Source organism: Microcaecilia unicolor, chromosome 4 (genome assembly GCF_901765095.1).
Source record: "Microcaecilia unicolor chromosome 4, aMicUni1.1, whole genome shotgun sequence".
In the NCBI taxonomy this organism is placed as follows: Eukaryota; Metazoa; Chordata; class Amphibia; order Gymnophiona; family Siphonopidae; genus Microcaecilia; species Microcaecilia unicolor.
Genome location: NC_044034.1, coordinates 286,224,459 through 286,238,496, shown reverse-complemented (window position 1 = coordinate 286,238,496; position 14,038 = coordinate 286,224,459). Strand labels below are relative to the sequence as shown.

General features: G+C 40.8%; 1 protein-coding gene across 1 annotated transcript in view; it reads left to right on the top strand.

Moving 5' to 3' along the window:
• The window catches only part of GPAT2 (glycerol-3-phosphate acyltransferase 2, mitochondrial), a 122,805-nt gene that overhangs the window by 70,208 nt on the left and 38,559 nt on the right, over positions 1–14,038 (top strand). The window contains exons 13-14 of the mRNA XM_030199593.1: positions 1,718–1,830; positions 12,199–12,269. Coding sequence (XP_030055453.1) covers positions 1,718–1,830; positions 12,199–12,269 — 184 coding nt within the window. The remainder of the gene's footprint in view (positions 1–1,717; positions 1,831–12,198; positions 12,270–14,038) is intronic.

Genomic DNA, 14,038 nt, shown 5'->3' with positions numbered 1-14,038 from the left:
GACAGCTTATGTTCAGGGGGAGGGGTAGTTTTGGTTTCAGCCAAAACTGCACCAGTATTTTTGTCCAAAACTAAAACTAGACAGAATTTGAATTTTGGGCCAGTTTTGGAGCCAAAACCAAAATTTGGATTGGCCTCTAGTATACAGTAGCAAACATTGCCACTGTACAGATTAAATTTAAGACCACCCCTATTGCTGGCCTACTTTATTTTTTTTTGTAACAATAAATTTTTATTGCAGGAAAAATTAAATGGAATACATAAAGTCAGAAGCGCCTCAGCAAAACATTAACAAATAAAACAAAAAGACCAAAAACGGAGGATCAACCATCAGTGAATAGTAACCAATCGTATCCCTTAAACAGAATCTCCCCCCCCCCCCCCCCCCCCCCCCCCCCACTTTCCCATCTCCTTACATTCCTCCCTCCCCACCACTCCGAATCCTCTTTATGTGCATATATTGTTTCTGGGATCTAGATACTCTTCAGCCTCCCAGAGCTTGTTTTGCTGGCCTAAATTTATTCATATGACTGTACTGTTAATATCTGAATATCGCTGCTGTTTGTAGACAGAGGCAGTTTGCTCATCCTCTGCCTTGGCACTATACAGATAGTATTAGGGTGATCTGTAAGAATTTTCACTGATGCTGAAAATTCACGAATACAGGGTTTGTATATTTAGAAGCTACCACTAAATGTGTATCTTTCTGAGTATTGGGCTGTAGGTTTTTATGTTCTTTGGTAAGGCATATATTCAGCAGTCAAGTGATCACAGTGTGAAATATCTTCAAGATATGCTATTAGCTGTGCATAATGAGGTTAATTTTGTAAACCATTTTCATGTGTTAAAAGGCTCTTACGAAATTAAGTCATGCTTAAAAGTATAGTAGTTGTGCTTAGCAAGGCAGTTAGGGCAGAGTTGCAATTTACAGGCCTAGTTTTGAGAATATGTGGGTATGTGCATAAATTATGCATTAACATCTATGCCTGCTCTCTTGCAGGTATACCCCGAAATTCTGTAAATGGCGCTTAAAATTGCATGCATAACCAATTTGCATGAGCAATTTAATTGAATAATGAGCCAATTAGCACTGATAATCTGGTGCTAATCAATTAGCACTAATTGGTCTTAATTGAAATTTATGTGTGCAGTCTTAGTTGCATGGATCCATGCGTAAATTTTACATGTTGCTCCAAAAAGGGGTGCATCCATGGGAGGGTTAGGAGCACTCCTAGAATTTATGCATGCTGTTATATAAAATGATTGACGACCACCAGCTATTCAAGAAATCCTTAAAAAGATTTTTGTTCGAGAAAGCCAATTCCCCTAAATAATGCTCAGTCTCCCCCTTCCTCACATTGCCTATACCCGTTTAGCCAACGTGTACTATCCTTATGTCCTTTCCCGTCCTTCTGACTTTTGTATCGTTACCCTCCATGCATTGTAACCTTTTGTAATATTGTAAGCCACATTGAGCTCTCACTAGTGGGAAAATGTGGGGTATAAATGTACCATAAATAAATATAATAAGGGGGATCCGCGCTTCATTTAGATGTGATGATTTATACCAGTTAAGACAGACATACAACAAACCAAGAGGCTTTGAGTTGAGATAGCAGGCCATATCAGAGAAGATTTAAAGTTGGGATTAAATGAAAGAACGTGCCAATTTTGAGGTTTTCTTGTCTTTCTTTTTTTTTTTTCTAACTCTCTTCCAGATCACACCTTCCTGAGGCAGAGAGTGATTGGGAACCGAAGCCTGAGATGTGTGAGAAGCTACAGGATCATGAGCAAGATGTCGCAAACCGGCTGAGTATTCATGCTCTGAGTGGTAAAAATATAACCTTGGAGTATTTTGGGGCGATGGGATTTGTGGATACTTCATCAGAATTGTTCACTGTCTTTACTCGGCTGTATGTAGTTTTTTTTTTTCCTTAAAGTGTGTGACAAGAAAATGTATAGATCAAGCACTGACAGTGTATTGCAAACTGAAGAGTTAAACTGATGATGGCAAAGAAGGGTGGAGACATGTTAAAGAAACAGGTGGCCAGAGTCAGGCTTCAGTCCTGAATCAGGAAGAGAGAGGCAGTAGCAGCTATTGCAAAACAGTGACTTCTGAAATCTGTTTTGAAACATACTGGGACAGAAAGGGAACTTTTGTCCGTGTATCTTGGCCAGATAACATCCACTGAGAGCTCAGCTGAATGGGAGTAGGTAGAGAGTATAAACAGATAGAGCAACAACGTAAAAGCAAGAAAAGAAGTACAGTTCAACAATAGCAGGTTATAAGAGAGAGGGGATGAAGAAAGGGAAGAGTTGGCATCACCACCTCAGATTGGCATGGAGGAGTAGTCTGGTGGTTAGAGCCCTGGGCTTTGATCCAGGGGTGCCTAGTTGATATGGCACTGCTGTTCCTTGTGATCTTGGATAAGTCATTTAACCCTCCTTTGCCTCAGGTACAAAATTAGATTGTGAGCTCTTCAGGGACAGGGAAATACCTAGTGTATCTAACCCACCTCAAGCTACTACTGAAAAAGATGTGAGCAAAATCAAAAATATGAATAGTGGTCCTGGTTGGGGTCTTAATTCTAGGGCTCACCATAGGCACCTGTGTACAGATAGATCTTTTAAAGGGACCACCTTGTCTTGGAGGAAGAGAATTCCAGTAATGAGGGCCAAGGTGGGAAAAACAGGTCTGTCTATTAGTAGTTCACATAAATGCACAGAGACAGGAGGAAAAGCCAATTGGCCTACATTGGGAGATTGCCTCACATGTGTAGAGGAAATAATAGGTGTAAGCATACTGTAAAAGTATAAGGGAGTGCCCATACATAGCACTTTGATACCCAAAATAAGAGGTAAATTAGTCTGCACAACGTTTAGTCCCAAAGCAAAACTAGCGTAAATCAGTAGCCCCAAATGCTAAGAAGAATTTATTCGCTATCTGTATCCAAACATTCAAAATGTTAAAAATACAGTTGCAACAGATCAGTATCAAGTATTTCTTTCCATGCTAATATCTTCTTAGCCCAACATGTTTTGGCATTCCACCCGCATCAGGGCTCACTTCACTACAAAACCACCGGTCATCTGGTCACTAAAAATGAACTAGTTGTGGCACAGGTAGCAATATAGAGAATAAAGATTAACAAAATAAAAAAAATCTAAACTAAAACACCAAACAAACCCCCCCCCCCCCACACACATATAGACCAACAAATGGTCACTAGTTTAAAGAGTGTTCAAAGTAGCACCCCAGCTTCAAACATTCACTTCTAAATGTGTATTGCAATAGCCTGTGTGAATTTCAAACAACCTCTCTTTACCAAGTCATTGTATCATTCCAGCATCTACTAAACAGATTTCATACGGATAATATGGGTCGTACTCAAAGCTTTGAATACAAATCAAACAGCTATATAGTACCAGCCTCCTAGATTAAAAACATATCCTCCTTCTTGATCAGTATGGACAACCATTAAAAAAACACCACCATTAAAAAAATAATACAAGCCTGGGAGGGACTATAACTTATACATATGTATGGCTATCGAATAAAACTATCACTAAAACCATCCAAAAATTATTCATAATCAAAAGAACCCTGAACAGCTGTAAATTCCAATTACTGAATCACTTTTTCTATGCCATAAACCAATGCACAGCCAGAGTCTCAAACTACCCAGCATAGCTAAAATTATGAAAAATGAGTGTTCTTGCCAAAAGTTCCTCAAGCCTTATTCGCATTCAGCCTCCAGTTGAATTGGGTACACACTCATGGTAACATGATATAGTAACAAAGTAAATGATGGCAGATAAAGACCTGAATGGTCCATCCAGTCTGACCAACAGTCACACTCATTATCAAGTCATGATTAAACCAGCAATGAATGTGATATAAAATACTTGATCATTGTCTCTCTTTGGACATAGACTGTTGAAGTCCACCCCACCTTGTCCTTAGTTTCCAGCTGCTGAAGTTGCCATCGAAACCCATTACAGCCTATCCAAATCCTTCTTGTCAAGTGGGGGACACAGACTGTAAAAGTCTGCCCGGCACTATCCTCATGTTACAAATTACTGTCCTTGCCAGCCCATCCTAAACTGGACTGCCATATATGGGACTCAGACCTTACAAGCTTGCCTAGCAGCAGCCTTAGTTCTTCACAGCCAGAGTTGCCCTCTAAAGTGCCACTTGACATGCAAACACAAATGCAACCATTTAGGTTTTGATTTTTTATAACATTAATTTTTCTGATTAGAGATCCTCTGTGTTCATCCAACGCCTTGTTGAATTCCATCATGGTTTATTTGTTTTTTTCTCTACCACCTCCCTCAGGAGGGCATTCCAGGCATCAACCACCCTCTCTGTGAAAAAGAATTTCCTGCAACCCTTCTTAAACCTTAAAAATCCCACCATGCCAATCTGATTGAAGCCTGGTCCTGATGTGCTCACCACTGGGTCAAAAGCTTATTTTAAAAAATCATTTTAAATCTATAAACAAGCCTGATTTTAAAGTCTCTCTTTTTGGGGATTTTTTTTTAATTTGCTTTGTTGGCTGCCACTGCTGCACACAGAACAGAAACTTTTTAACATGTCCACAATGATGCCTAGATCGTTTTCCCAGGTGGTGACTCCTAATGAGGAGCCTAACAACCCAGTGATTAAGAGATAAGGAAGAAAGACAATAAAAAGCATACTATGTAAAGGGGAGAAAAATTTTACAAAGTAATGCCTCTGTTTAAGAGGCAAAAAGAATTGCAATCCCCCTCCTCCCCAGGTCTCTGAAAGGGAACCCCTGGTTGGAGAAGAATGAGAATCCAGTGGGGCAGCTCTGAACAAGATAAGTGGATTCCCCATCTTTCAACCAGGTTTCAGTAAGAGAGAATAAAGAAATACCTTTATGTACTACCTGCTCACAGATCGAAGTTCACAGTCAAAGAGTAAACACTGAGTAAGCCTAAGTTAAGATTTCTACAATGGATCCTGTGATTAAAAACAACATGGAAAAGACAGCTCGGATGATGAACAACTAAGAAGCATCATTACTTGGGACCTAGAGTGATGCTGATCTTGGTGGGAGCTCTTGCATCCCCAGGTACTGGAACTAGAAACAGTGTTATAAGATACGAGGATGCCACAGAAGACAAATAGCATTCTCAAGAACAGGAAATCAAGCATAGCTGCAGGAAAAATCCTTACATTTGGGAAAGAACGAGAAGATGCCCCGAGGAGCACCCAAGAAACATATTTTTCTGAGTTTAAAACCTCTATGGCATAATATAGCTATGATTCGGGCTATTCTTCCCTAGGTGCATCATTTTGCAGTTGCCCATCTTAAATTTTCATCTATTCACCTTTCTTCATTGAAAAATTGTCCATTGAATCATACGCTCTGTTTTCTTTTAAGCAATTATCAATCCACAATAGGACATTGCCTCCTGTCCTATGACTTTTTCATTTTCAAAGGGGTCTCTAAAGAAGGATTTTACTAAAACCCTTCGGAAAATCTAGGTATATTGTAGCTTTCAAAAAATATAGCAGATTGAGGTAAGACTTCTCTTGGCTAAATCCATGTTGGCTCTGTTTCATTAAGCAGCAGCACGGGTGGAAGAGGGAATGTACTAATTGACCAAGGCAACCTACAGAGTAAGAGTGTCTAAAAGTTTATTTGCCAAAGGTAGACTGACACAAAGGAAAGTACCCAACCCAAATGAGCTTGTGCAAATGAATATAAAATACTAATGCAATGCAGCGTTGTTGTGCATTAATGAAACAACGTGAAAACAACAGTGATGAAACCTGGCGTAAAAGTAATATTATAACAATGCTGTTTAATATTGAAGTATGTGCAGCAGTCTTCTATCTAAAAATGCTGTTTTACATTAAAATATGTGCAGCAGTGATATGAAAAAAGTGGGCAGCGATAGGGAAAAAAACAATTATAAACTAAAGAAGCTGCATCACTTCAAGAGTTCTTTTTGTTCTACATGTTTCTATGACTCTATGAAGTTGATTGGTTTGAACCATCATGGTATGTGCCTTATTTTGTCTTTTTTATGTGTTATGACTAATTTTATATGTGTACACAGTGCAATCCGCTTAAGTGCAAGGTTCTGGGACCAAAGAAATGCACGCACTTAACCGTTGTGACCCAAAGAAGCTTGACATCTGATAAACATGTGTACAGTACTGTTTATTATTATACATACAGTATACAGTCTCCGTTAACTGATGTTAGGCTTACTTGAAGTAAGCAGTTATAGACCTCTGTACACTATTGGGTCTGTGAGTTCCATAGACTACGTCTGCCAGACGGTAAAAACTGTCATAGCACTGACATCCAGTGGCCTCCAGATAGGCCCGCATGGTGTTGAGACTCTCCAGTGCTCTTACAAAAGTGGCAGGAGGAGGTTGTTGAATTTCGTCAGCATGTGCCTCGCTGCTCATTTCATCCTCTGTTTCATCATCAGCCGTTGTTGCCTGCATGTAGGCGCATATCTCAACATCAGTGCTGTCGTCAGCTGTTTGTAGATCGTAATCAACAGCTACATAGCGATGAAACTCCTCTTCAGTAACACCGGCCGGGATGTCAATAACCTGTTCATCTGACGTGTTTGCAACAGCTGCATCTGTTTCGTCCCTCTCCACATCCTTAACAAAGCTTGCCCGCTTGTAGCAGTTCACAATGGTTGCCTGTGTAACATGATTCCAGGCTTCTTTCTGCATATGTAGGGAATCCAACAGTGATAGATTACGAGCCAGTTCAACAGCACGTTTATCTTTGCCAGTCTGGTCATCCATAACGCTCAGATGACGTAGCACAAGAGCCCGATAATGTTGTTTGAAATTGGCTATTATGCTCTGATCCATAGGTTGGATCAGAGAGGTTTGGTGGCAGGAAGACCACTTTGACGTTAGGCAGCCTGACATCATCCCTGTGTGCAGCACAATTATCACAAAGCAGCAAAATCTGACGCTTTTGTGCCTGCATTCTAGTGTCTAACTTCTTTAGCCACTGCTTCCAAATTTCCCAAGTCATCCATGAATTTGCGTTAGCCTCGTATGACACAGGAAGTCGCTTAACTTTCGCTTATACTTTCCACAATGTGATTTTCCGGATTTAATTTGTGATGTGCTATCTCTCACTGTTACCAATAACCTACCCTTCAATTATGGGCTGCTCATGTCTTTGTCAGTGGGCAAACTTACAAAATCAGCAAGGGATCAAATACTTATTTCCACCACTGTACGTATTTATATTTTTAAGTTGTAGACCTCTGAGGAAGGCTTTTTAGCCAAAACACAGTCTGTGTTGGGTTCTTTGTTTTGGGTCATTTTACCTTTGGCAAATAAACTTTTAGACACTCTTACTCTGTGGTTTGCCTTGGTCAGTTGATACTTTCAACCGCGTTGTTGCTTTTTGATTTTCCTTGTGGAAGGTGTGTGGATCCCACCTGTTTTTCCCATTCTGCTGTGTTCCATTAAGTTATGTCTATGTGTTCAGTAATTTTGTTCTTTAGAATAGTTTCTACCATTTCATCCCTGGAACCTTTTTTAAAGATTTGGCATTAGGTTGGTCACCCTCCAGTCTTCAGGTACCTTTCCCTTACAGGTTTCCTGCTTCTTATTTACCTGAAAATGTTTTTTTTTATTATGAGTTTTTTTTTTTGCTTCTACAGCAAGCTTTTTTCAAATTCTCTCATTGCCTTCCTTATCAGTGCGTCATTTTCATCCCACCTGACCAGCCCAGAATACATAGGTTATGTCTATCAGCCAGCAGATGGAGACAGAGGGTAAAGAGCTGTGAACTCTATCCTATAAGAAGCATTGTGACATCATACCAGTATTTTTGTGTACTGCACATTTTGGTGGCAGAGGATACCTGGAGGAGTCCAGGTCCATCTCCCTCCTACACACTTCCTACCAGCCAACTTACAGCTGATGTACTGTGGTTTAGGGGAGGAAGTGAAAAAAAATTGATGAGGAGAAAGAGGAGTTCAGGCTACAGAGACAATGGTAGCAGGATGGAGCGCCTGTTTAGTACCAGTCCCCCTCTTTGGGAGCGGTGGTTTTATTTTTATTTGTGCAGTAAGTTTGATGTTGAAGTGTTCTTGGTTGTTTGGGGATGGAATTGTAGGTTTGTATTCAGCCTGGAGGTGGAAGTGCATATGGCAGAATCACCATGGATTCGCTTGGCTGTGGTGGTTGAGGACTAGCATAAATTTCTCACCTTCGGGGTTGGTTGCATTGGGAATGATGCAGACTATTGGGCCCAGCAGACGCTGCAGGCTGGTGCTGGGGCAGCACTGATGCGGCATCAGGGCCACAGTCTAATGGCTTTGAACCGGCTGTCATGGAGGCCCTGACGGAGGTGGTGAAAAGGCGTCTCTGATGGGGGGAGCAAGCGCAGTAGTACTGAACAAGTGAATTCACAAGTGTATTAGACCTACTTTTGTGGAACTGTACACAAACATAACAGATGGCAGACAGTTTTTGTCTCCATGTGGTCTGGGTCGGCTTCATTCGAATTACTGTCACAACAAAGACAATGTCCATACAGTCCCACATGCAAATATCAATTATTTTTGGAAGCAGTCAGACAATTTGGACAATTTCACTTATTTAGGGAGCTCAATATCAAAGAACAGAGATGCTGAGATAGATGTTTGGCAAGACTCAGCTGTGTTTCAGAAATTATGCCCATTATGGTCATCCAAGACCATCATGGAAATACTGAAAATTGAATTGTATATATTGATAATTGTGCCTACTGCTATCAATGTATTCAAAATAGGGGCAAGGAGACGTAATGACTGAATTTTGGGCTCCCCTACAAGGTCTTCCACAGCTCTTTTAGCACCTGGTTTACTATAGAAACCTGGAAATGGACAGAAACGTTGGCACAGAGCTTAGATGTTTTTCAAAATGCTGCCTCAGATGGATCTTCTGAGTTGCATGAAAAGACCATATCAAAAATGGAACCATCCTAGATAAAGTAGCCACAGCAGCACCTAGTGACATTGTTCCAGAGAGATACATCTGGCAGGACAAACATAGTGGTTATACATTGGCTAACAGAAGACAAAAGAGGAAGGAGTTGATCCCGAACCACTTGGCGAAGCACAATGACCTAGGGACTTAGAGAATCATCTGGGATGAAGCACAAATCATTGCACAAAATTACCATGACTAGAAATTGCTAGCTTCTCCAAGAGGACCAGGACAAACAAAAACTATGTCTAAGAAAATCATCTGTTATTGTTGTGTTGCCAAATTTGTTTGCTTCCCTAATTTCTATTAACATTTCATCATCTGATCATTCTGGCCAGATGGATGCTTGTACACCCCATCGCTATTCCCTTTCCTTTGAAACATGGAATTTCTATCCATAAAGATTCCACATTACAGTCTGTTTCCTGCAGAATATTCTGTTTGACTCAATACCCTGTTAAACACCCCTCCTGCAATTCAGTCCACCCTGTCATTGTGATATAATTTGTATCCTGGTATCACAGTGGCCCATTAGTTATCAGGATCATTCTGAGAAGGATATGTTGGGATGCTCATGGTTGTTGAGCTTAATTGTTTAATATTTAGGAGCAGAGGCCTAGAAACATGAAAGGTAAATGGGAGTGTGGGGGGGGGGGGGGTGGCACAAGACCAACGGTTTGCCTAGGGCACCTAATACCCTTGTGTCGGCTCTGTATCTGTGGTAGAAATTTGAATGACATTGGATGAACTGTTCAAAATTTATGAGGCGAATATGGATACTCAGACATAATAATCTTATAGGGCTAGTTTTCAATAGAAAACTAGACTTAAATGAGGGAAATACCCGGATTGACTCTTGCAGATGTTTTTCTTTATTTCACAAGTTGTTATATTGCCCTTTGAGCATACAGTTCAATAATTAAAGATTAGATAAAGAAGGATAGCAAATTTAGAACAGGTTCTGATTAGGCTGGAAGTCCTGAGGAGTATGAGGGCGCTTCCTCACCAGACAAAAAGTTGGATGTGGAGTGCTTGAGGTTGGGGGGGGGGGAGTGAATTTTTACTGTTTTAAAGGGTGAGGAGGGCCTATGTGTGAATGACCAAAAAAGTGCCTATGTGTCACCAAATCCTGCAGAAATAGTGCCTTGATTGAGGTCATCATCATTTACATCTTCTCCCAAGCAGGCATAAATTATATATAAAGTACCTGCATATTCATGTATATTATAAAATACATATGTAAGTCATAACTGTGCTTGTAATCCACCTAAACTCCTCCCCTGAACACACCCACTCTAAAGTTGTGTACTTCTAAGGGTGAAGTAATTTTAGAAGAGGCCTTTTGCACATGTATAATGTCATATTTGTGTGAATAAACTGTTATGAAATTACCTCCTTAGAACTTGGAGAGGATGGGATATCTATATATAGGGGATGAGGAGTCCTAAACTCAAACAGCAGAGGGAACTGCCGAAACAGTTGTGCCCTCTTGGTCCAGGATCACATGGCTATGAACCATGTGGTGCTTGACCTCCTCGTGGTCATTCAAACATTGTACAGCTCAAACTCACACAGAGTCGCATGGTGCCAAATCAAACAGCACAGTTATTGGAGGCCACAGTAGCAGTGCAGCCTGCAGGTAGAAAGTGTTAGTGGGAGGGTGGGGAGAACAGTAGGAGCAGGAGAGGGGCTGATTGGCTTGATGAAGGTTGGTGGTGAGGAGTTCAGAGTGAAAATGTTGGAGAAAAGTATGGGGTCAAGAGAGATGGAGACCAGTAGAGATGAGAATGGTGAGTTGAGGAAGGGAAATTGGTGAACACAATAGAGGGGAGAGATTGGCGGAGACTTGGGCCACATTGATAGGCAAAGGAAAGAGGCAATCTCCTCAGTTGCTGCTTTCACTGGGTCAAGGGATGCCTTTATGCTTCTGATAGCATGCTTGGGGAAAGGGGGAACACTGATTTACTATGATTTTTTTCCCACATAATGACAGAATGGAAAAACAGAATTAGTAAACCAGCTAAAAGAGCTGTGAGAGGCCTTGGAGGGAATCCAAAGTCATGTCATTATCTCTCCTTGCCCCTATTTCTCCAGTCTTTAACTTTTGTGAGGATGGAGTGGAGCTTGAAAAATGTTTTTTTTTTAATCTTCCAGCACCAAGGGGCCAACACATAATGACAGAATGGAAAAACAGAATTAGTAAACCAGCTAAAAGAGCTGTGAGAGGCCTTGGAGGGAATCCAAAGTCATGTCATTATCTCTCCTTGCCCCTATTTCTCCAGTCTTTAACTTTTGTGAGGATGGAGTGGAGCTTGAAAAATGTTTTTTTTTTTAATCTTCCAGCACCAAGGGGCCAATATTCAGCCGGCAGCGCTAAATGTTTTGCTGATCGCCACTGGCGTTATGCCCATAAATTCCATGCCGTGTGATACTCAGTACTTAGCGGGCTATGGGACACCGCATAAAGATAGGACTGACTTTTATGTGGTCATATCTTTGCAGTTATCTTAGCCAGTTAAATGCTGCCTCTATCCCTGGAATGCCCCCAGTTTTGAGATAGGTGCTAACCAGATATTTTCAGCTGCACTAACCAGCTAGCCCCGAACAAGTGATTTAACCGGCCAGGAGCTGTTTTAGACTGGTTAAATCACTTTGAATATCGATCTGTAAGTTTTCGAGCTGTCTCCTAGAGGCAAAGAATATTTGTCAAGACTTGGTTTAAGGATTAGCAGGGTAATTCTATAAATTGATGCCTAGACTTAAGTGCACTAGAGGCACCTGTAATTTGCAGTTTTACATGTATGTGCACTAGGAGCTATTCTGTAAGGTAGCTCTTAAGTGGTATAACCACACATGGGCAGAGCATGGGTAGGCCATGGGCATGTTGATAATGAGTGCAAATTATAATACTGTCGGTTATGAATGTTGCATGGCACACTTAGGCATGACCTGGCATAAGTGGGCACGTCAAAGCAGCTTTATGCTAGTATTCTATAATGGCTTAGGTGTGCCTAAATGCCATTGTAGTATTGGCACTAATCGTGCCCTATTCTAGCATCTTTATTGAGGTGCCAAGATACAGCATTGGCTGTAGATGTGAGAATGTAGACACCTAAGTTGAGGGTGATAATGGTGTTAAAGGGGAGATGTGAGAGCTTAGAGTTAGTGTAGATTTTTCACCTTTACTTGTGTTGCCTTTTTCAGGGAGTGTTTCCTGCTCTGCACAGATGACTGTGGGTATTGTATCAGCTCTTTTGCTGCATAAACACAGAGAGGTGAGCAGGGAGGTGTCCTCACTTCTGGGTGTGAGGAAAGAAGTGGTGACAGGAGATTGGTTTTCTAATGGCTTTACGCTCTTATTTTTAAACAGTTTTTCAAGGGGCCACCCTGTTTCATTCTTGGTGGGCATCCCTTGCCTTTCATTCTCAGATGTTTTCCTGTATGTTTTCTGTACTAAGGGGGGGTGTTGGTTAGGGGGGAATTTTCTATAGGTCACCAAACGTTTGGTGCTGAGATGCTGCATACAGAGTGCAAATTCTATATCTGTAATTATACACATAATTGCCATTATGGAATCCTAGTGTAACTGCAGATATGGAATTCAAGCTTAGGATTCTGTAGGTATTGTACAACCTGTGTGTACAATTTTGCACACTAAGCTTAAAATTGGGTGCACAACATTATAAAATGAAGGGGTAAGGGGCTGTCTCTTTGAGGGTGTCCCCCACTGTGAATCTCTTGGGATTTCTCTCTAATGCTTGTTGTTGGTATAATGTTTTATATAGTATCATGGGTGCTTCACAAATTATTATATGCAAGTGCAATGAATCTTTTCCCTAGAGAGCTTACTTTAATCATTGGGAGACTGTGTAACTTGTCCAGGATCTCAAATGAATGTCACTGACACAAAGACAAATTGAGCCCAAGTCTCTTTGCCCCTACTTATTTTAACCATAGTTGACCAATTTCTTTTGTTTATTTATGCTATTAAAACTTTCTATACCGCTTGTACTGACTAACAGGTCTAAGTGGTGTAGAACCTAAAAACATATAAAATATAAGAAAAGGAATACAAGCAAACAAGATCATTCAAATCAACAATTGTTCTCCAGCTGTATGCAGTATATCCGTACATTCAATCATTTCCAGAGTCAATAGCAAAACAAAAACAATCCTTAGTTGTTGAGAGAGACGGCCAGGGTGAAAAAATGAGTCTTCAGCAAGGTTTTAAACCAGGGGAAGGAAGCGTCATTACAAATGGAAGGGGGAATATCATTCCACAGCTTAGGTGAGAGGAAAAAGAAAGCTAAGTGATGGGTAGATTCTAAATGCGCCAATTTGGGATTAGGAAGAACCAATCAATTAGAATCCAGAGAACGTAAAAACCGAGTGGAGGTATAAGGGATAGTTAAAGAAGACAGGTAAGGAGGTTCCCCTGAGTATTAAGACTTGTGGTGTGTTAGAGTATTTCAAACCAAATTTGATACTAAAAAGGAAGCCAATGAAGACGCATAAAGAGTGGGGTGATTGAATTTCTTGGCGTTACACAACAGCCTGGTGGCAGTGTTCTGTAAAGTTTGTAAGCGCTTAATTTGGGAACCCGGCAGACCAGCATACACAGAATTACAATAATCTAGACGTGAAAGCAAAAATGCTTGACAGGCAGAATGGAGTGAAGGGAAGTCCTAAAAATGTGTTTTAAGTAACGAAGAGTTTGTAGACTAGCGAAACATGTCCTTATGACATCAGTAACTTGTTTCTTAAATGATAGCTGAGAATCAATCCAGACAGCTAGATATTTGAACTCTGTGATGTAGGGATACCAAGGGGAATTGGAAGAATATCCGGCTGACACAAAGTACCAGTGATCCAACAGCTAGATTTCTTATCTGGATTTAGGACAAGTTTGTGGGATGCAAGCCAAGATGCAAGGGAAGATAGGTGCTTCTGTAGTGGAGAAAGATTAATGTTGAGAGGGGAAGTAGGAAACAGTAGGAGAATGTCATCTACATATACAAATGCTTTAATATTGAAAGATTGAATG